This window comes from Carettochelys insculpta, chromosome 32, assembly GCF_033958435.1.
Source record: "Carettochelys insculpta isolate YL-2023 chromosome 32, ASM3395843v1, whole genome shotgun sequence".
Taxonomy (NCBI): domain Eukaryota; kingdom Metazoa; phylum Chordata; order Testudines; family Carettochelyidae; genus Carettochelys; species Carettochelys insculpta.
In genome coordinates this window covers 5,015,819-5,039,207 of record NC_134168.1, presented here as the reverse complement: position 1 = coordinate 5,039,207, position 23,389 = coordinate 5,015,819, and the positions used below count along the sequence as shown (strand labels likewise).

General features: G+C 51.7%; 1 protein-coding gene across 2 annotated transcripts; it reads right to left on the bottom strand.

Annotated features, from left to right (window-relative positions):
- Nucleotides 1-1,770: 1,770 nt before the first annotated feature.
- LOC142004670 (Fc receptor-like protein 5) lies at nt 1,771-13,116 on the bottom strand. 2 transcript variants are annotated; one of them, XM_074982308.1, is made up of 7 exons: nt 12,925-13,116; nt 12,755-12,793; nt 11,194-11,487; nt 9,430-9,717; nt 8,664-8,951; nt 5,848-5,958; nt 1,771-1,999 (listed from the first exon to the last, which is right to left on the bottom strand). In XM_074982308.1, the coding sequence occupies exons 1-7, from the start codon at nt 12,953-12,955 to the stop codon at nt 1,989-1,991; spliced, it is 1,062 nt and encodes a 353-aa protein (XP_074838409.1). In that variant the 5' UTR covers nt 12,956-13,116; the 3' UTR covers nt 1,771-1,988. The 2 variants fall into 2 exon arrangements, with proteins under 2 accessions (XP_074838409.1, XP_074838410.1); XM_074982309.1 differs by lacking the exon at nt 11,194-11,487.
- Nucleotides 13,117-23,389: the final 10,273 nt, after the last annotated feature.

Sequence of the window (23,389 nt, the reverse complement as noted above, 5' to 3'; positions counted from 1 at the left end):
AAAACACTAGGAGCATATGGTATCTGATCAAGGTCATCTCATGCTTTACAGCAGATGTAGCCTTTAACCATAGGATACACCCTGCAACTCTCAGTTTTGCCCAGGAGTAGCTAGAGGCATCTAAGAAAATCGAGAAGATTCATCCAGAGGAGGGGAAAGGAGGGAGGCGTTTTTTTCCACCTACCGCATTGGCTTAGGGGCCTCTGCTTTTATTATCCTGCTGGATGGGGGAATGGGTCTGTGCCCAGGGCCCACAGTACTCTGTAGAAGCCCATACTGAGGTGGAGCCTCACATCTATAGGCCCTGAAAAGAGTAATGGGGGGGTGATGTCTCAGTCTTCATGGCCTGTCCAGACCTCTGTCTCTGCTGAGGCTGCCAATGAGGGGCTGAATACCACTCGTGGTGATGGGGAATGTCCCTCACTGTGGTCTGGCATGGAGACATCAGATGTGGTCACCCCTCTGCCCTCAGGGATGTAGCTCGGCACTGGAGCGGCTGCTGCTGGAGCAGGTTCCAGGGGAGATACACACCAACAGGGCAGCCTGGTCCCCCTCCCCAGGGAATGACACAGGGTATCTGGGGAACCAACTGCTCTGCAATTTCCCCTTCTTTCCAAGTGGGAGCGATGAGGAATCTTGGACGCCACTGGCCAACGACTCCATCAACCCACCTCAAGCCTCTCAGCCAGTATAGAAGACATGGTTCTCTTCAGGGGACACCAGCCAGGCCAAAGTCTGGAGAGAGGCCAGCACACAAGAGTAGACTGGGGAGGAGAGCTCGGGGGAGCAGACGGGGATGCAGAGGGGTTGTGGTGCAAGGAGAGGTGAGGAACAAGGAAGGTCATTTACCCAGCCGAGGCAGAAGGAGATTAGCTCCATGCTGAGCTGGTAGCTCTGTACAGAAGGAAATTTGCACCATGCTGAGCTAGTCACACCCGGCTGGGAACTGGTTTCTCAGCTCAACCCACTACCCCAGCTGGGTACAGGAAGAAGGATGAGCCCCTCCCTTCTCATGCAAGTAGAGGAAGTCACAGCCACTCTGTGGAGGAAGTCACAGCTGCTCTGCTGGGAGGCTGGAACGGCAGCAGCATCTCCCATCGGGTGTCACTGAAAACAGTTGCCCACATTGTGGCACCTTTTCTATGCTTGGCTCTGCCTGTTGAAACTGAACCAAGGCTGGTAGGCAGGGCTGGAGGAGCAGCCCCTGGGGCGATGGGTTGTCCTACAGTGCCCCACTGTCTCAACTGGTGTCCTGGAGTATCCCTTAAGTTACGCCGATTACAGCCATTGAGAAACAGGCCCCCTGGACTCCATATTTAGATGCATTTGCTTTCTACATGGCCTGCTCCTTTACCTTCAATCCAAACATAGTGGTGATCCTTTCCCCTAAATGGCTTAAGGCCACAGGTCCTGATGTCTGGATAGACAGTGAGAACCAGGCCAAACGTCGGCCTGAACTTGTGGTTGGTTCTATCCTGAGATGTCACTGGTGACTGATGTGCTGTCCTGGATCACTTGTAACACCCTTACTGCGGTGTCAGAGTCCCTTTCAGCTCTCCAGAACATTTTACCACCTACACACAGTAGTGATAATGGTCACTGAGACCAAATATAAAAGCATATTTAGGTTGTTATGGAGCCTGAGACACCAGCCTTTTAATTGGTACCATAGATAGTACCATGGTACAATTAACTGGTACCACACAACCTATACCAACGTCAAAACCTGTAGACAGTCCTGTGATAAAATTATAAGGAGTTTATTGACTAGCGAAAAGGCAGAAGAGAGTTATCTGCAAGTTAAAAACACAAGCATATACAAACCAGAGTTGCCATCTAAGCAGAAAGAGGGACGGAGCTGTAGCAATCTATCTGTTCAAAGGTTGTTTGTAGGGAGACCCAGAAATCAGCTGTGGAGATCCTCTGTCTTCAGCTCAGACGCTTCGGAGTCCAAACAGCCAAAAAGAGGTGGTTCTTCTCGGAGACTTTTATTCTTTTGCTAAGTGCCCAAGAGGATGGGAAAAGTTCACAAACAGGTCTAGTTCATGGGCCGAGGAAGCAATCGACCAAGTGTTTTGTCCATTTTTATATATGGAGATTTACATCTCATAGAACTGGAAGGGACCTTGGGAGCTCATCAAGTCCATTCCTGTGCCCTCATGGCAGTACCAAAGACAACTGGCTCTCAGCTAAGCCTGTAAAGGACACTACTCTGATGGGACACTGTCATTTTTCTAGGTTCTTCTTTAGCTGGGCGGGAAATAACCTCCCTTGTGGCAAACTCATATCTCATACTTAGTCATGCTTCTCTAACGACTGTGTAGGCAGTTCCCGTTTCAGAGCAAATGCTTAAAGATCAACCCCTTCACATGGAGTACGGCCATTATCGCACGCATGAATGCTGGCGGAAACATACAAGTGTTTTGTACCTTCTAAATACTAAGGACTTTCTTCTAAGTCAAATACTGATATCGAGCAAAGCTAAATCCCAGGTGACCTATCCCATGTTGCATGTGACAAAGTGGGCCTTTCTGGGACATAAGCCAAGTCAAAGTCTGAAGAGAGGCTGGAAGAGAAGAGCACAGAGGGGATGACAGCTCTGGGGAGCAGATGGGGATGCAGCGGGGTTGAGGGGAGTCTGCAGACGGACAGACACAGAGGTGGTGGGGGCCAGGCAGGTCATTTACCAGCAGAGGCAGAAGGAGATTAGCTCCATGCTGAGCTGGTAGCTCTGTACAGAAGGAAATTAGCACCATGCTGAGCTAGTCACACCAGGCTGGGAACTGGTTTCTCAGCTCAACCAACAACCCCAGTGGGGTACAGGAATCAGGAAGAGCCCCTCCCCTCTCGTGCAAGCAAAGGAAGTCACAGCCACCCCGCTGGGAGGTTGGAAAGGCAGCAGCGTCTCCCATTGGCTGGGGCTGAGAACAGCTGCCCACATTGTGACACCTTTTCCATGCTTGGCTCTGCATGCTATAACTGAACAAAGGGCTGGTGGGTACAGTTGTACAGCATGGACCTTCCTTCATTCAACTGAGCCATCGATCAACAGCTCTCATCTTCTAAGTCACCACAGGTGCGTGACTAAACCAATTCTTGATCAGCAGAGCTGATTGGAGATGTCACATTAAAAAAACACCTGTGGACACTGTACATTCTTTTCAGCTCCTACACTTTCCCTGTAGTGCCTGGATACACTGACTTTCTAAGCTATTAAGAGTAGACACAATGATTTGACACTAGGACAATCTATCACTCAGAGATATCCTGTATGACTTCACATTGGCCTTTCAGATGTTCTACTGACAACTGAAAGAGCACTTTCCATGAGCAAGCTGGCCACAGAAGACCTTCTTTGGTATCCAAGTATCATCCATACTCATTACATGACCAATCCAGCAAAATTGTTTGGTCATAAGCATTGCTTCCATGTCAAGGACACCACAGAGCTTAAGAATCTCCATGTTAGGAGTCAAGTATCGCGGGGGTAGTCTGGATCTGTAACAGCAACAAAGGGTCCTGTGGCACCTGATAGGCTAACAGAAAGGTTTTGAGCATGAGTTTTTGTGAGCACAGACTCACTTCATCAGATGCATGTTAGGAGTGTTGTCCCACTACTTCAGGTAGGGGAGCTTCCTTAGACAATGCATATGGAACCGACTGAATTGCAAGAGAAAGCGGCGATATATTATCCATGACTCTAAGCCTGGAAAATGGAGTGGTATAGTGTGGAACTAGGTGCTTGAATCCTGCTGAAATTAAATAAGGACTGAATGGCTAATGATCCTTTGCCTCCTTTGAGAATCACAATCTACACAGAATGTGGACATCTGAAACCCAGGACCCAATTTTGAAATCAGACCCTGCAGTTCCACTCTGATGTAAATCTTATTCTAAACCCTGTCCTAGGCTTACCACCCATCTTAGCACTAAGGGATTCATTCTTGTTCTGAGTAAAATGAAGGCAGCTCATATCCAACAGTTAAACGCTCTGATCTCCAGACCCAGTTCCACCCAAACTACAGACCTAGTGTCTGCACCAGTTTACAGTTCATTGGTCTAATTTCAACTCTGACCTCTGTCTTGCAGAAGTGAGCTAAAGGAGGTGTCCGTAAAAGGCTCATGATTTGCTGGTTCAGTTTTTGCTATTTAGATGTGTGTGTCATGTTGGTCTTTGAATTTATGAGTAGTGGCCATTGCAACAAAGCTCCTCCTCTAGCATGGTGGGTTGACATGTTTTCGTGCATCCTTTGCCTTGGATGCTGTGATAGAGTGTATCTACCCCGCAATGAGCAGGGGGTGAGGGCCAGGCCTATTGGATGTAAAAGACCCCGGCCCCTGAGGCCCTGCTGGGTATGCTCTGGCTGTAGACCAGTGTAAAGGCTGGGGAAGCCTGGCAGTAGGGGACGGCCAGGAGGAGGAAGGGAAATCATTATCGGCAGTGGTGGTCCTGGTCACCACCAGAGGAGAAGCCACCAGCCGGAGACAGCAAATCCCATCAGGAGTGGGGTAGGAAGTAGTCCAGGATGGGGGAACCGGGAAGGTACTCAGTGAGCTCAGTGTGTTGCCTGAGTGGACTGTGAGGCCCTATGGACTGGAGTTAGCCCCAAGAGCAATGAGGAGCCCTCGGGACCAAGGCATGGCTGGAGACCCTGCCAAGAGGCTCACAGCAGTCCTCAGGCTGGACACTGACTTGCTGTTTGGTGAGCCACTCTCATCGTTGGCCAGCACAGAAATAAAAGAGAAGACCAAAGTCCATAGTCTCTGCTATCCCGTCAAGTGATTTGGCCAGGACAACCTTCCACCAATAGCCAACCTTCTCCTGGGCTGCATAGAAGAAGGGAGAATGGGTGGAGCCCAGGTGCGCTCTCTACTCCAGGCTCCAACCCAAGGTCCTTGTGGTAACAGCTGCCTGTGAAGCATCAAATTTCAGCTGCCTGACAGTGATGATTCTGCTCTGACACCTCCTTGTGCTTGCTCCTCTCAGATTCTGCACAGCTCCTTTTCTCCTCCACTCCTCACACACACTGAGCCAACAGAAGAGCCTCTCTCATAACCCTTCTCAACTGGTTCTTCATTGGTTCCAGGTGTCCTGATTAGCCTGGCTGCCTTGAGTCTGCAAACTTCCTGATTGGCTCCAGTTGTTTTAACAGAATCAATCAGGGCAATTGGGCCTATCAGGTTCCTGCTGGTTCTGGATTAGCCCTTGCTAGTTTACAAAGGAAACAAAGACCTTTTTTTTTTTAATCTAGGGCTAATATATCTCCCCTCCACCACTCTTCTATACTTCTCTGGGCTGACCCTGTCATGCTGTATACTTGTCTTTCACACATTGGATTCCAGGAGGCATCAACAGCCTATTATGAAAGGTCTACTGATCAAGTAAACTGAAGTACTTGCCTGACAGTGGGCCTTGGGTGATGCCAATCCACCTCTAATGAGCTTTGGGTGAATATTGACATTAGGATGAGAAGAATGGCTTCTCTCTGTAAATGACTTAGTAACATCTTTTCATAGAGAAGGACTATCCAGGGAACTACAGGCCGTTCAGCCACACCTCAATCCCGGGAAAAATCTGCTGTATCTCCAAGTTTCTTGGGCAGCACAAACACCTCCAACAGTATCTGACCTTCTCCTGTGCTGGACAGGGGATGGGAGAAAGGGCGAGAGGCCTGATCTCTACCCCACTTGATGGCACCAAGTTTGGAATAAGACACGTAGAAATAATTTACACAATTATTTCCAAAAACTTTTAGATGTAGCCAAAAAGTTTAAGGAACATGGTTCTAGACCATACTGAGGGAGCAGTGGTCGCAGAGGTCACAGCTCTTTGCTGTTTTAACTCACCTCTTTTATTCTTCCTGAAGTAGAATATAAGAGTGGCCAGGACTCCACCCAGAAGCAAGTCATCTCCGAAAGCCAGCAGAATATAAATCAGTAATGCAGAGTCTGGATGAGCTAGAGGAGAAGAAAAAGGAGGGAAGAGAACATAAGAACACCAGACAGACCTGGGACGAGGTGCAAGACCCACACAAGAATCTGCCCTTGCAACAAATTTCCTTTGACAATCCTTCATAGAATCACAAAAACCCAGGGCTGGAAGAGACTTCAAGAGGTCATCGAGTCCAGCCCCCTGTCCAAAGGAAGATCAACTAAATCGGCCCAGCCAGGACTTTGTCCAGGTGTGATTTAAATATCTCCAGGGATAGAAATTCCACCACCACTCTACATGAGCCATTCCACTGCTACACCACTCTCCTAGTGAAATAATCCTTCTGTGTGAAGTCCATGGCATGTTCTGTCTGTACCAGCCAACTCCTCCTTCCAGAGAAGGGATGGAAGATTGAGCTCTATGGTGCTGTCCTTGTGCCTTGGCTATGGAGGTAAAATTCCTTTGCAAGGGTGCCATATTGGAAGGGTTGGGGCAGAGTAAGTTCCAAGTATTGCGTCCACTTCTGGAGTATTGTGTCCAGTTCTGCTGCCCTGCCCCGCCCGGAGAAAAGATATGGATGCATTGGAGGAGGTCTGGAGAGGGCAACCAAAATTCTCAGGCAGCAGTAGCACACAACCTACAAGGTGATGGATTTAGGTTATTTAATGGGCAAAAGAGAAGAAGGAGGGGTAAGTTGGTAGCAGTCTTCCTGAAGTGGGGCTCTAAAGAGAATGGAGAGAGGTTGTTCTCAGTGGTGAAGGACAGCAAAACAAGGAGCAATGGTCTCAAAGGGCAGAGGAGAAGAATGGACATTAGGAAAAAGTTTCTCTTGAAGGGTGATGAAGCACTGGAATGTGTGACCCAGAGAGGTGGTGAAATCTCCATCCTTAGAGGTTTTGAAGTCCCAGCTAGACAAGGTCCTGGCTGGGATGATTTAGTTGGGGTTGGTTCTGCTTTGGACAGGAGGCTGGACTCAGTGACCTCCCAAAGTCCCTTTCAGCCCTAAGAGTCTATGATTCTATGCTTCTTTTTCATCTTTCTGTTTCCCTGCCTATTATGGACTTGCCTGGGGACAGCTCTCCAACCATGGCAACAAGACAGGGAGCTGATTGAAGGTATTTGATCAGTCACACCTGTCCTGGAGATATTCCTGGTGATGTTCACAGCCTGGCTCTGGGGGGATGGGATCCACCTCCCTTTCACATTCTCCTCGTACGCACAGGTGAATTCCCTGGTGTTGCTGAGATTGGCCAATGGGATGCTGAGCACAGAGACATTCACAGGGCTGTGGCTACGGTCAGTGGGGCTGCTCTCAGATCCCAGCTTCCCAGGGAAGCTCACTTCCCAGGGAAGCAACACTTCGCTGTCTTGTCCATGTCAAGTTTGGTCTCACCAGCCTGCTCCTCCTTCCAGTTTTATAGGGCTGGTCTAGTGTGAGTAGTGAGGGATACCTGTGTGTATGTGAGTGGCTCACAGAGGGTGGGAGGCTCCTGCTGAGTGTAACCAGGTGGCCAGGTGACGCCTCTGGACTGCAAACAGAGGAGAAGATGGAGCCTGAGGGGTTTGAATTGGAACTGGGAGTTGGAAAGCAGTTAGACTGGGCTGGGCTTGGCTGGGAGGGAGCGAGACAAAGGAGGGGGCAAGGCCCCAGCTCCAAGGGACCCCCTTGGAGCCTCCTTTCCCCAGTGTGGATTGGACTGGTTGTCTGTGATTGCTGCACTGACGCTTCTGTAAGACATTGCGTCCTGTCGGCTAATAAACCCGCTGTTCTCCTGCCGAGTGAGAGAGTCACTCCTGCCTGCAGACAAGGTACAGAGCCTGGGGACCCTGAATCCCATCACATCTTGGCCTTGGCTATGGAAGTAAAATTCATTTCCAAGAGTGCCATCCTGGAAGGGCTGGAGGCAGCAGTAAGTGTCGCGTATTATGTCCAGCAGCAGGGTTTGGAGGGAGGTGGGGAATTTTCCCTGTTTCTGACAGCACCACCTGCACTGTGTCCATCTCTTAAACATCAGGGAACGGGACCTTCTGTGTGTTGGACCCACTGACTGGGCTGAGTTACGCAGGGCACAGCCGGGAAAAGGGTGGGTCGTCTCTGTCTCCTCTGTGAGCATCAGTCAGTCACTCCACCAGGACTGGGGACCCTTTTCAGAAAACGAATCCCTCCGTTGACAGAAAATATGTGACCTCTGGTCATCCCGACAAGGATGCTGAGAACCTCAGGACAGCACCATCCCCTCCAATACACTTATGTACAAGAGAACCCTGGTGGATTGGTGCTGACAAGGGGTTCTTTAAGACGCCATTAAGTGAGCCACGCCCTGATAAAAATTATGAATGAAGCTGCTGGGCCAAGAGCTAAGAACTGGATCCCTGCCAGTTGGGATGATACCTCTGTGAGCTCCCCACACCATTCCCCACTCGCTGCCAAATAATACTGCTCAGATTGATCCTTCCCGGCTGAGCACAGACAGAGAGGAGAGATGGTTGGTTGGTTTCATTACATATCCCCAAATATTAACCATTTCAAATGTTTCCATGGCGTTGGGAGCCACTGAACGTGAATGAAACAAGACTTCCCATAACATCAACCAGCAAGCAAAGTGGGCACTAGCCAAAGAAAGGGAGCTTAAAACTCACACTATCCTGTGCTGACCAAGTGAGATGTGTCTCTTCCCATCAATGGAGCAGAGATCCCTCACCAACGAGCCAGCAAGAGTTGGGAACTCACCTGACCCTTCTCCCTCTCTCTTGTTTGATAGTTTCTCTTGCCCAGACTCCGTCTTCCTGGATTCACAGGTGTATTTTAGAACCTGTGGTATACTCAGCTTAAGGGAGCGGGTGTAACAGTCCAGTGGTGAGGGGAGCTCCTTGGAAGGCATCTTTTGGCCATCCCAGAAGAACTGCATCACAGATATGTTTGGAGACCCCGCAGCCGAGCACATTAGTGTGATGGTCTCTCCAGTGATGCTGACAGGCTGCTCTGGGGACGTGGTGAGCTGGGGACATGACAGGGGATCTGGAACAGACAAGACATTCAGGGGAGCAAATGGTTCACGCATGGGACACTACTGAAGCACAAGAAGAACTGTGGCCCATTGACACCGACTGGGATCTGCAACTTCCTCAGGCAATTTAGTCCAGTAAATAACCGCCAGGAAAGCCAGAACATTTCCCTCATGTCCAACCTAAACCTTCCTTCCTGCAATTCAAGTGCATTTCTTCTTCGCCTATTTTCAGAGGCCAAGGAGAATATTTTTTCCCCTTCCTCTTTCTAAACACCCTTTTAGGTACTTGAAAGCAGCGACCACATCCCCTCTCAGACTTCTCTTTTCCAAACTAAACAAACTCGGTTCTTTTACTCTTCTCTCCCAGCTCATATTTTCTAGACTTCTCTTCATTTTAGTTGTTCTTCTTTGGACCCTCTCAAATCTCCCTCTAAATTACATCACTGATCCTCATCATCGGCCAGCAAACAGCAGCAAACAGGGTCTCACCTTTCAGAGCAATGAGGACCTTTTGGCTCCTCTCTGATGTGAACTCCTTCCCTTTCACACTTCTATTGTATTCACAGCTGTACTCTGCAGGGTGCTCCGTGACCGACAGCTGGATGGAGGCTCTATAGCTGTGGGGACTCAGGCGGAATTCCTGGGTTGGCAGTGACTGTCTGTTCCTGAAGAACTGGACCCCAGACATGTCGGAAACCCCAGCATCTGAGCACGTCAGATTCACAGATTCCCCAGTGGTGTAGAGAAGCCGCTCTGGGGACACGGTGAGCTGAGGAGCTGGAAAACACAAGTGGGTCGGGGAGGAGATGGTTCCCACTTTAGAACTTGGTGACACAGAGGGAGGAAGAGGCAGTTCTGGGCAGAAGAGAGGGGGATCCTGGACACAGACTTCAGCCAGCCCCAGCTCAGTGCCCACCAACCATGTTCCCCCAGGCCGTGCAAACACTGAGCACCAGAGATCTCACTGCTGGGAGCCCCAGTGGGCTCAGCATCCCCTGCTTGGTACCTGCGGGGGCAGCTCCCGCCCAGGGCCAGCTCAGCCCGCATGGCCGGGAGTGGGAGGGCTTGTGGAGCTGAGGCTGAGGATCACCCTGGCCTGGGTCTTAGAGCAGGTGGTAGCAACGTGCCTCACAGCACTAGATGCCCTCAGGGAACCTCACGCACACCAGCTGGGGTCTCACGCCATTGACTCCACAGGAGCTACAGCCCATTGCCCCCAGCAGGGATCTGCTCACGCTGACCCCAGTGGAAATACACCTCATGGACCTCGGTCTAGCTGTACCACAGACTCCTTGGGGCCTTCGGTGAATCTCACCAGCTGGGATCTCTCGTTCTCTTTGATGACTCTGAGCGCAGCCCCCTGCTCCTGCAGCAGCTTTTGCAAGTTTTCAGCTAACACCTGCAAACTCTGCTGCAGCGCAGGGAGAGTTTGCAGAGGCGAGTGACAGGGCTGGGAGAGGGGACGATCCCAATCCCCAGTCCCTGACCCCGTGTGATGGGGACTGACCCTGCGCTGGCACACAGGGCGGAAACTGGAGCTGGGGAGCTTGTGGAATGAGAATCCCACAGGTCAGGCATCCCAGGGGCGTGTCAGGGCAATAGGCTGGTTGGGGAGGGACCCAGAAGGATCAAGCTTCAGTGTCAGGGTTGAGACCACAGGGGGTTGAGGCCACATAGGTCACCGAGATCTCTGGAGGAACCAGGCAGGTGAGGAGCAGATGGTGCCAAGTTAATCTTATCTGGGATTCCAGAGGATGGAGACTTCTCCGTGGTTTACACCCTGCACCCCTGTACCTCACTGAGCCCCAACTTGCACTGTGAGCACACGGTGCCCGACGTGAGCAAGGCCTCTCTGTGTGGGGTCCCCTGGCTGGGCCGTGTGGCCCTGAGATCGTCAGAGGTGAAGGACAGGAGGTCTCTGTCTCAGCTCTGCCAATCAGCTGCTCACTCCTCCGGGGCTGAGGATCCCTTACAGGCCAAATCTGTGTCCTGGTTCAAGAGTTTGTTCTTATGGCACTTTCACCCCCGAGCACCGGCAGTGCCCAGACAGGTCCCCAGTGTTGTGAGCTTCCCCACAGCAGTGCCCTGCCAGGGTCCAGTCTTTCCAGCTCTGAGGGGACCTGCCGAGGCCGTCACAGAGTGTCTGAGATACGGGGAACAGTCTGGGCCAAAGCCGGGGGTGAAACTGGAGCCCTGGGGGGAGCTCACGTTCCCAGCAACTCTCCCTTGAAAGCAAAGAAAACAGGGGCTCACCTGCCAGTGCTACGGAAACAGAGCTGCTGGTCTCAGAGAAGGTCTGTCCACTGGATTCCCGGTACGCACAGGTGTAGGACCCAACAGTTCCCTTCTCCGCTTGGAGCGCCAGCATGTATGGTGCAGCCTCATCCTGTGGGACCCTTATGGGGCTCCCCTGCCCTCTCTGAGAGAAGAATCTGTATTCTTTAGCATCTCTCCCCGCAGGAGCTTGGCAGATGAGTTCAACCTTCTCCCCTGGGGCATACACAGTGTACCCACGGAGTGGTGCTAGTGTGGGGGCCGGCAGGAGACCTAGAACAGAGGCAGAGGGTGAGTGCAGAGGGAGAGGTCACAATGGCACGGGAAGGTAAAAGACGGGAGAGATGAATCCTCGACAGACCTGAACACAGACCAGGTGCATCTCACGGCCTGGGGGAAATTCACTGAGGAGGTTTCTCTTCCAGCTCCCCACCTATGTGATTTCACACCCTATGCCACACCCTGCTCTGCCCACATATCCCTCCACTCCCCCCAGTCTGCGGCTCCCCCCATCCCAAACACAGAGAAGAAGACAGGGCAGGTTGGACCCAAACGGTGCCCAGCTGCTATTGAAGGAGATGGGAGTGCAGGAGAGGTTCTGCCTTCCTCAACGAAGGAGCTGAGCAGGAGCAGGGAGGTCCCTCTTCATGCATCCATAATGTTGGGATCTCCTCTCTCTCAATCCACGGGGAGCAGGTGGGGGCGTATTGCCCATGGGAGAGTCTCTCTCACCACTAGCCACCCCCAATTCCCACATGCTTTCTCTGGGGGGAAGAGCAGCGCAAAAAGAAGAGGGGCTGTGGATGGTTAAAGCCCAAGAACCCCAATCCCATCAGGGAATTCACCCCATGGTCTCCATTTGGGGAGAGAGAGAAGACAGGAGAGAACCCATCAGCACTTGCTAGAAGGGCAAAGAGAAATGATAAATGGGATTTCCTGGATCAGGGAAAAGGAGGGGAGAATTTTCTACTGACTAAATTTCCTCTGCTGAGCCTGAATACGATGTCCCATGGGGTGGTGCTGAGTCCCTGACCCATCCCCGAGTCCTCTGTGAGAGCCCAGTGACTAGGGACAGAGACACATTCTCCCGTACATTGAGGGCCCCACACAGATGAGCCCCTGCCCAGAGATACTCAGCGTAGTGGGGAGGTGGGCGCTCAGTTTCCATGGTCTGCCCAGGCTCTTTCCTTAGGGTACAAAAGAGGGGTAACACTGATGGGCAGACGGATGCATGTTCTCTGTATGTCCATGGCTGGGACCCACCAAAGGGAAACCCCAACGAGCCGTCTCTTGTCTCTGCTCTTTCACCCCACCGATGTGACTCTGGGGAGGAGCTGCTGTTGCTGCAGCAGATTCCATGGGCGATTTTAGTGACCCAGGGCATGACATGGGAGCACACCGGGGTCCCCCTCTCCTTGTAATTCCAAGCTTCACACTGGAAGAGGAAAGAAATCCCCAACTCCCTCACCAAGAACCTCCCTAAACTCCCAGCCACCCACACCACTGGGAGCATCTAAGCAAGGCCAGGAGACATCATTACCTGACGGGGACACCGGCCTGGGGAGACTCTGGAGAGAGGCTAAAAGAGAAGATAAAAAGGGTGTGAGAGTTGTGGGGTGAGGGTGGAGATGCAGATGGGGGTTGAGGGACTAGGATGGGGTTATCTCCAGACAGACACAAGGGAGTTGGGTGCTGAGGGAATTCACTTACCCAGCAGACGCAGAAGAAACATGAGCGCCATGGTGAGCTGGTCACTCTAAGCTGGGAGCTGCGTTCTCAGCTCAGTCACAAGCTCCATCCAGACGCAGCCCCTCCCCAGTCACACTAGAAAGGGAAGTCACATCCTCAGGCGTGGTCACCACACAGCAGGGCAGCTGGACAGCCAGAAGCATCTTGCTGTGGGCAGAGCTCAGAAAAGATCTCCACTTCCTTCCCGCTTTCTTAATATTTCGCTGGCTTTGCAATTGAATACAGCTCTGAGTTGGGCCAGTGAACCACCCCCTGGTCCACGATTGGTCCAGTGTCTCAGCTGGTGTAAAGGAACACCCCTGGAATTACACTTACCCACACCAATTGGGAGTTTGCCTCCTTCACTCCCATCGACAACCTCTTTGGCCCACACTTGTGTCTTGGGAAGACTCTGAAAAAAGTCCCTGCCCCAGCTGCAGCCGGGGGTGCCTTTCAAAGTTGAAGTTTGACTGTTGTCCTGAAGCAAGGGGAGGATTTCCAAGCATGGCAAGTGCTGGGATTGAGGAAGGTCAGTCATAGGCCCTTTGGGTTGAACTGTGTTTCCATAAGACCCCTTTGCACCCCACATCCCACACGATAGAGGGCACATCATCTTGGGGTGTAGTACACAAATAAACAGCTCTCCCGCACTCAGCCTGCCTTCGCCCATTACCTGCTGCTTCATGGAGGAGGTATCCTTGGATACATGAGGTGAATGAAGGACCTTCACATCCTGGCTGTCCTCCTCATTCCCCTCATCATCATCTGGGCTCTTTCCATTCTCCCATCGCACCTCATGGTCCAATCCCGTATCACCTCAGCCTATGGTGGTCGCACCTGCTCAGGCAACTCTGTGAACCTGAGGGTATAACATCAGATTTTGAGGATGTTGGGAGATATGTGGAGGAGACACCCGTAGGATGTCGGGCTGATGTTACACAGATTGGGGAGCTGATATTGCTCTCAACAAAGAGCAGGTTAATACAGCACTCCAGCAGAAGTCTTAATTAGCCTTAGGTGCCTGCCTGCCTCGACTACATGGCAGATGTCCCTGGTCATTGCTTCAGGGAAGAGAAAACCTTTCAACCAGCTCTGAATACACCTCCTCCTCTCCACCTAACCGTTGTAGCGAACTGCACAGGCACCTCACAAGAGCTTTGAGAGCATCTCCCTGTGTGGTGTGTGAGGGCTGAGAGGAGCTCGGCAGTGGCTGTTGTAGGCTTGTTTGTTCAAACCTCTCTCTTACAGCTTCAAAAGTTGTGACAAGGAAGTGTGTAAAAACATTCTCCTTGACTAAGATGATAAGAGAAGAAATAAAGGGCTTCAGCTGCAGCAAGGGAAATGGGGCTGGGGCATTAGGGTGGTTCCGCTCTTATAACTATGATGTGATGAAGTGGGTCTTTGCCCATGAAAGCTTTTGCACCACAATATCTGTGACTCTATAAATTGCCACGGAACCCCTCACTGTTTTTGCACATGCAGACGAACACGGCTGTCCCCCTGGTGCGGGAGAGGTTGTGGACTCTCCATCACTGGAGATTTCTAAAGCAGATTAAACAAACCCATGTCACAGCACTGAGAACTGCTATGTCTACTCAGCTCACACATTGCCCTCCCGGCCATGCCCACACAACTCATAACATGGGGACATGTCCAGATATAAAGCCGGCCACCCAAAGAGTCTGCGCAAGACACCAAAGGACTTGTCTGCCCGATGTGGCCACCCTTCTGAAGGAAACACAACAGATGGCTGCTGAGCCAGGACAAGAAAAGGGCTGCCCAATGGAAAGAGACCAGGCATCCAACATGGCTCTCTTGTTCCTCTGGATCAGCCTTTGTGTGTCTCTGGGGAGGGGAAGGACACAGATGAGAAGGTAACATTCATCTCAGGAATTGGAGAGGGATGGAGACTTCCCCAAGGGAAACATCCCACAATCCCTGTACCTCACTGACCCCAAACCCTGCACTGTGCTCACAGGTTCCCCAGCGAGAGACAGGACCTCTCTCTTTGGGATCTGCTGGCTGGCCCGGGATGCTCAGGCCACAGGAGGAGTAACAGGTGGCTGGTCTCTGCCTCAGCTGTCAGCATCAGTTGGCCACTACAAAGGGAGTGGGGACCTTTTTAGAGACCACATTTCTGCCTTGAAAAAACAGTTTCATTCCAGTGACTCTGTGTAGCGATGACGACTGATTGTTGGTGGTGCCAGGCTGGCTTTATGCAATGGAAACCAATCAATCTCCTGGGGGTAGGAATAATCTAGGAAGCAGCTACACTAAATATTCACAGTACGAGGTCCTGGCAGGGCTTATCAGGGCCCCCAGTGCTGTGAGCATCTGCACAGGAGTTCCCTGTTGGTGTCCAGGGTTTGTAGGTCACCTGGAGCCTCCAAGGTAGCTTTTTTTCAGATACGCGCAGTAGCTACGACCAGAGATAGGGGCTGAAGCTCAAAGATGAATATAAGTCTCAAAAGAATCTATCGCCAAATATTTTGACACCTTTTCATCCTATCTTTAGCATTTATGTTCCTGCTTCTATCACATTTCTCCTGATTAACGCAGTTGGGATCATCAGTCACATTTTTGCTGGGCACAATATTATGAGAATTAGTTTTGAGACATTTCACTCAGTTCTGAAAAGGCAAGACATTTTTGATAATCAAAAATGATGAATCTGAAAGTGAGCTAGGGAGAAATTAAAGACTATAACAAAAGTAGGTTAGGGAGGGGGAGGAGAGATTGTTTTAAAAAAGACTGACTAGAGCTGAAAGTGTGTGCTAATGCTGTCTTTGGCAAAGGGAGGTGGGTTAAAAAAACAAACTTCAAGGAAATAAAATAAAAAACAGGAAAAAGTATTTTCTATTCAATAAGTCCAACTATTAGAGCTTATTAAAGAACAGTTAGAAATTTGAAAAGAGGTAGCTGTAAAATACAAATATTGGGCATCTGTTTACTTGATGCCGGGCGCAGGGATTTTGAAGGAGAGAGGAGCAAAGGGTGGTTTAAAAAGTTTGGGGAAAATAACAGGTATTTTAAATACAACACCCAGGCAAACATGGCAAAATACAGGCTCACACCATCCTCCCATCCAAAAACTCTAAACAGTCGAAAAGTTGGTTATAAGCCCTTAATGGGCTGTGCTTACCTGTCAAAAGACAGGCTGATCAATTCAGCACTAATCTGTACTACTCTCTGCATATGGGGGGACTCCAGGTTCCCTGTGACTTATGCAACTGCTCCTGGACAAAGAGGCACCCACCTACCTGGAAAAATGACACACAGTCAATCCCCATGTGGGCGTGACTCATGTGTAGTTTGAGGTTCTTCTTTCAGCTCAGACACCTGCCCTAGCGCTGCACTTTGAAAACGCAAAGCTGCTTCCCTTCTGGGGCCGTGGGAAGCAGATATAACTCCATCCCCAGGGGCGGCAGACACACACTCTTAGTTAGCACAGTTGCCTGAGCCTCTGCTGAAGTACAAAATGACACTTCATATCAATGTGACTCATAGCCGGGACCTGCAACCACAACTCACATTGAATTCAGGTACAATATGCCACACAGGAATACAACCTGAGTCGGTACATATGGGACAGGCCATCAAAGCAGCACTCTGAGAAACCACAGCTGAGAGTTTCCTGGTGAAATAAAAGTGACTCTGACTATTCCGGTCGACAGACATGCAAATCATGCCTGGTACGGCAAAGTGGCCCCAGGCCAGGACACTCTTTGCATCACAGCTTTGAGACTGAAATAGTTCTACTTCTGCACTGGGCTTCCGGGTTTCCTCACGTGGCTGGTGGCATCTACCTCCCAGGTCAGGAAATCTGTGACCTTGGGAAGCTTTTAAGCAGAGCCAATGGAGTCAAGACTTTTAAGCTCTCTCGAGGGCCTCCACCTTCTGCACTCGGAGTCTCAGAGAGGGGATCAGCCCTGACAGCAGCTGAAAGCCGGCAAACACACACAAACCACAGAGTTACTATCTAAATCCAAAGGGGAACAGAACTGTAGCAGTTGTCAATTAAAACGGTCACTGGAGGGAGATCCAGAGGCAGCCCTAGGGGTCTCTGGCCTCTCATTTGGCAGGTTCTTCTTGTCAGGGATTTTTCCCTTCCCCCAGAGATCAGGAGGATGGGGGAAGCTGACGTGAGTTCTCCACCTCAGGGGCTGGAGGAGCAATAAGCAAAGGGTTTGTCCTCTGATGTTCTGCAATGGTTTCTCTGATGTCTAGGGGGGTTTCTTAGACAGGAAATAACCCCGCCCATGAACAACTCATATTTCATGCTTGCTCACACTTCTCTGCCCATAGGCTGAGTGTTTCCAGCTTCAGCGCAAACACTTAAAGATCACCCGATAACAGGCAGCATCACACAACGGCTTTCCTGCATTGTTAACATGAAAGACAAAGACACACTTGTAAATCTACACCCCAGTCAGCTTGGCCTAGTGTAAGCTGGGAAATTGTCCCACTCTTGAGAGGAACTTTCTGATCTTCTACAAGACCCCATTAAACTGGGACAGTGAAAGGATTTGAGTTCCCCCTTCCACTTCTAAAACCCAGAGTCCTCTGGGAGCCTGAGGACTTCCCCTCCACTCTCTTGTGTGGCACAGTCCTTGTGCCACCAACAAGGCTCGACCCACAATTCCTCTTTGGAGTTCAACCCCCAACCTTCTTGAAGTCACCAGTGGCAGGGGCTAGGTCGGCCACATTCCAGGATCTTCCCTTCACGTGGAATATTTGGCTGACCCGCTGGTGATTACATGTAGACCTAAGAGCACACAACTTCTTAAACAACAGTCATTTTGTTAAAAAAAGATAGACTGAGCAAAAGTGGAAAATTAACAGGAAAACAAATTACTCCACCCTGTGGCACAGAGACGTCACACAGCACCTGTAGAATATCAAGGCAGGTCCCAGCATTGTAGGCCCCAGGCCTCTTTCTCAGGACATGGCTGTGCTGTAGGGAGGCTGCAGGTGAGACACTTCCTTTGGCGGGGCAGGGCCCTTCTCCCAGCATCAGCTGTCCATGCCCAGCCTGGCCTGCAAGGCCTCTTGGCTGGTGGAGTCAACCTGGGCTGAGTCACCCCTGCAGCTCACCGTCCCCAGCTGCAGGATGCCCCAGCTCCTGTCTTAACTCAACTTCTTCCAACTCCAGGGCTGTTTCTCTGGCCCGTCTGCTCTGCGGCTGCAGCCCCGCTCCCAGAGAGGCTCTGTCCTCCGAGCTGTGCCTCAGGATATAGCCTCGGCAATGCTTCTCAGGCATGGGAGCAGAACACACTCATTGAGGAGGGATCCAAGTGGGTCAAGGCTCAGGCACAACACTGGAGGCACAGAGGGGATGTGGGAACAAGGGTTTTCGTCGAGATGCAGAAGAAAGAGAACACCCAGCATGGATCACGAGAAAGACCTGGGGAATTAGGGGCAAATGGAAGCCCAAGGTCATCTCCCGAATTCCAGGGAATGTCGACTTCTCTGTAGGATGCCCCCTACACCTCTGTCGAGTGGACACAGGACTTCCTGTTGGTTTGACGGTATCACGGCAATCTCTCTGATACCCTGCACGTCTGTAACTCTCACTTCCGCCCGGCAGAAGCAGAAAGGCAGCTAACAAAATTGAGAAGGGTCGTCCAGACGAGGGAAAGGAGAGGGGAGGTTTTCTACCCGCTATGTTCCTTAGAGTTCTCTGCTTTTAATATCCTGCTGCAAAGGGACGCGTCTCTACTCGGGGCCCAGAAGACTCGGGGGAGCCCACACTGTGGTAGAGGAACCCTCTCCAAAACATAGTCTCTCTTCAATAGCCCCTGCGAAGAGTAATGGGGAGGGGGATTCTCAGGCTCCATGACCTGCCCAGACCTTGCTGGCTCTGCTGAGGCTGCCAATGAGGAGCTGAACAACACTCATGATAATGGGGAATTTTCCCCACTTTGGCCTGGGGTGGAACCCACCAAAGAGACATCAAATGGGGTCAGTTTTCTGCCCTCATGGATGGCCTCTGGATTGGAGCTCCTGCTGCTGGAGCAGGTTCCAGGGGAGACATGTGAAAATGAGGCAGCCGGATGCCCCTCCCCAGGGAATGACACAGAGTATTGGGGGATCCCACTGCTCGGCAATTTCCCCATCTTTCCAAGGGGGAGAGATGAGGAGTCTTGAGCTCCACCGGCCCACAACTCCCTCAACCCACCTCAATCCTCTCAGCCAGTGCAGGGGACATGGGTCCCTTCAGGGGACACCAGCCAGGCCAAAGTCTGGAGAGGGGCTGGAAGAAAAGAGCAGAGAGAGGAGGAGAGCTCTGGGGAGCAGACAAGGATGCAGAGGGGTTGTGGTGCAGGAAGAGGGGACTTTGCAGACAGACACACAGGGAGCTGGGTGACCAGACAGGTCATTTACCCAGCAGAGGCAGAAGGAGACTAAGCTCCATGCTGAGCTGGTAGCTCTGTACAGGAGGAGATTTGCACCATGCCGAGCTAGTCACGCCGAGCTGGGAATTGGTTTCCCAGCTCAACCACAAACCCCAGCTGGGTGCCGGGAGGCGGATGGGCCCCTATCTTCTCATGCGGGCAGAGGAAGTCACAACCTCAGAGTCACCGCTCAGCTGGGAGGTTGGACATGCAGCAGCATCTCCTAGCGGGTGGGACTGAGAACAGCCTCCCACTTTGTGGCACCTTTTCCATGCTTGGCTCTGCCTGTTGTAACTGAATACGGTGGTGCTGGGCAGGGCTGGAGGAGCAGCCCCGGGGGGATGAATTGTCCTGCAGTTCACCAGTGTCTCAAATGGAGTAATGGACGTATCCCTTAAGTTACACTGATTGAAACCACTGGGGATCGGGCTCCATTGACTCCAAACAGCCAACCATCCGTTCAGCCCAGATTAGATCTCTCCTTTCCACTCCAAAGCAGCACCAGCCCATTTACCCCAGCTGGGGTCTAGCCCCGTTTACTCCAAATTACTTCTGAAAGGGCTCCCCCCCACAGCCCGCAACCCTCCACCCTCTCGAATTTCGAGGTCCTACAGCCTTACGGCTTCGGAGAACTTCTTCAACACGCAGAGTCACAGAAGCACCGACTGTTACTTTGCTTGGTTCTATCCTGAGATTTAGCTGGTGACGAATGTGGGCTCCTGGTTCACTTGCAGCTTGTGGAGCTGAGGCTGAGGATCACCCTGGCCTGGGCTTAGAGCAGGTGGTGGCAACGTGCCTCACAGCACCAAATGCCTTCAGGGAACCTCACGCACACCAGCTGGGGTCTCACGCCATTGACTCCACAGGAGCTACAGCCCATTGACCCCAGCAGGGATCTGCTCACGCTGACCCCAGTGGAAATACACCTCATGGACCTCGGTCTAGCTGTACCACAGACTCCTTGGGGCCTTCGGTGAATCTCACCAGCTGGGATCTCTCGTTCTCTTTGATGACTCTGAGCGCAGCCCCCTGCTCCTGCAGCAGCTTTAGCAAGTTTTCAGCTAACACCTGCAAACTCTGCTGCAGCGCAGGGAGAGTTTGCAGAGGCGAGTGACAGGGCTGGGAGAGGGGACGATCCCAATCCCCAGTCCCTGACCCCGTGTGATGGGGACTGACCCTGCGCTGGCACACAGGGTGGTAACTGGAGCTGGGGAGCTTGTGGAATGAGAATCCCACAGGTCAGGCATCCCAGGGGCGTGTCAGGGCAATAGGCTGGTTGGGGAGGGACCCAGAAGGATCAAGCTTCAGTGTCAGGGTTGAGACCACAGGGGGTTGAGGCCACATAGGTCACCGAGATCTCTGGAGGAACCAGGCAGGTGAGGAGCAGATGGTGTCAAGTTCATCTTATCTGGGATTCCAGAGGATGGAGACATTTACCTCCCCGGCTCAGGGAATCTGTGGCCTTGGGAAGCTTTCAAGCAGAGCATATAGGGGCAAGGTCTTTCGACCGTCTCTTGCGGGCCCCCACCTTCTGCACTTGGAGTATCAGAAGGGGGATCAGCCCTATCAGCAGGTTAAAGCCAGCAAACACAACCACCATATTTACTGTCTAAATCCAAAGGGTGACAGAGCTATAGTTAGCTGTCAGTTAAAGGGTCGCTGTACGAAGACCCAAGAGAGACACCCTTGGAGGTCTCTGGTGTGCCACTTTTTTTTTTTAAGGTTCTTCTTGTCAGGGATTTTCCCTCCCCCCCACCACCCAATAGATCAGGAGGATGGGAGAAGTTGACATGCATTCGCTGCTCCATGGGTTGCAGGAGTACTCAGCAAAAGGTTTGTCCTCTGATGTTCTGCGATGGTTTGGCTGATGTGCTGGGGTGGGGGAAGAGTTCTTGGACAGGAAATAACCCCTCCCATGGAAAACTCATATTTCACACTTGGTCAGTCTTCTCTGCCGATTGGGTGGGTGCTTGTGAAACAGGACAGTGAAAGGAGCTGAGTCCCCACTTCCACTTATTCCCAGAGGCTGCTCTGACCTCAGGACTCCCCTTCACTCAGTGAAATGGGCTAGTGAAAGGATCCGAGATGCCGCTTCCAGTTCTTATACGCAGAGGCCTCGCCAAGGCCGAGGACTCCCCTTCCACTCACGTGTGGCAGAGTCCTTGTAACCCCAACAAGGCTGGAGACAGGATTCCTGTAGGAGGAATCAACCCGCAACCTTGTTGCAGGCATTGCTGGCAAGGGCTTGGTGGCCCTATTGCAGGGTCCTCCCTCCACACTGAATATTTCTTGGCCCACTAATTAGTATGTGTATTTCAAAGCAAATACAGTCAATATGTTTAAAAAAAAAAAAAAGACAGAATAATCAAAAAATGGAGAAAAGTGAATGGGAAAACAAATTACTCCAGTCTATGACACAGACACATCACCCAATGCTTCTGGAATATCAGGGCAGGTGCCAGTCTGTTCCTTGTTGGGCCCAGGTCTCCTCCTCAGAACCTGAGTGTGCTGCAGGTGAGACACTTTCTTTGGGTCCAGGACCCTTCTCCCCAACTGCCTTCCACCACTGCAAGTGGGACCTTTAAGCCCTCTTGGCTGGTGGACTCAACCTCTGCTTGGTCACCCCCCTGAAGCTCACCATGCCCAGCTCCACTCTTGACTGCTACCTCCAGATGCAGGGCTTTTTCTCTGGATTGCCTGGCTCTGTGGTTGCAGCCTTACTCCCTGCAAGGCTCAGCCCTCTGAGCTATGTCTCAAGATTTTTTTCCCTCTGCAATAGGTTGCAGGCACGTGAGCAGAACAGGCCCCTTAAGGAGGGATCCAAGATGGGCAAGACTCTGGGACAGGGTTGGAGTCACAGAGGAGAGCGTGAAATAAGTGTTCAGGATAAGATACAGAGGATCACACCCAGCGGGGCTCTCTAGAAGGAAACAAAACACTAGGAGCATATGGTATCTGATCAAGGTCATCTCATGCTTTACAGCAGATGTAGCCTTTAACCATAGGATACACCCTGCAACTCTCAGTTTTGCCCAGGAGTAGCTAGAGGCATCTAAGAAAATCGAGAAGATTCATCCTGAGGGGGGGAAAGGAGGGAGGCGTTTTTTTCCACCTACCACACTGGCTTAGGGGCCTCTGCTTTTAGTGTCCTGCTGGATGGGGGAATGGGTCTGTGCCCAGGGCCCACAGTACTCTGTAGAAGCCCATACTGAGGTGGAGCCTCAAATCTATGGGCCCTGAAAAGAGTAATGGGGGGTGATGTCTCAGTCTTCATGGCCTGTCCAGACCTCTGTCTCTGCTGAGGCTGCCAATGAGGGGCTGAATACCACTCGTGGTGATGGGGAATGTCCCTCACTGTGGTCTGGCATGGAGACATCAGATGGGGTCACCCCTCTGCCCTCAGGGATGTAGCTCGGCACTGGAGCGGCTGCTGCTGGAGCAGGTTCCAGGGGAGATACAGGGCAGCCTGGTCCCCCTCCCCAGGGAATGACACAGGGTATCTGGGGAACCAACTGCTCTGCAATTTCCCCTTCTTTCCAAGTGGGAGCGATGAGGAATCTGGGACGCCACTGGCCAACGACTCCATCAACCCACCTCAAGCCTCTCAGCCAGTGCAGGGGACATGGTTCTCTTCAGGGGACACCAGCCAGGCCAAAGTCTGGAGAGAGGCCAGCACACAAGAGTAGACTGGGGAGGAGAGCTTGGGGGAGCAGACGGGGATGCAGAGGGGTTGTGGTGCAAGGAGAGGTGAGGAACAAGGAAGGTCATTTACCCAGCAGAGGCAGAAGGAGATTAGCTCCATGCTGAGCTGGTAGCTCTGTACAGAAGGAAATTTGCACCATGCTGAGCTAGTCACACCCGGCTGGGAACTGGTTTCTCAGCTCAACCCACTACCCCAGCTGGGTATAGGAAGAAGGATGAGCCCCTCCCTTCTCATGCAAGTAGAGGAAGCCACAGCCACTCTGTGGAGGAAGTCACAGCTGCTCTGCTGGGAGGCTGGAACGGCAGCAGCATCTCCCATTGGGTGTCACTGAAAACAGTTGCCCACATTG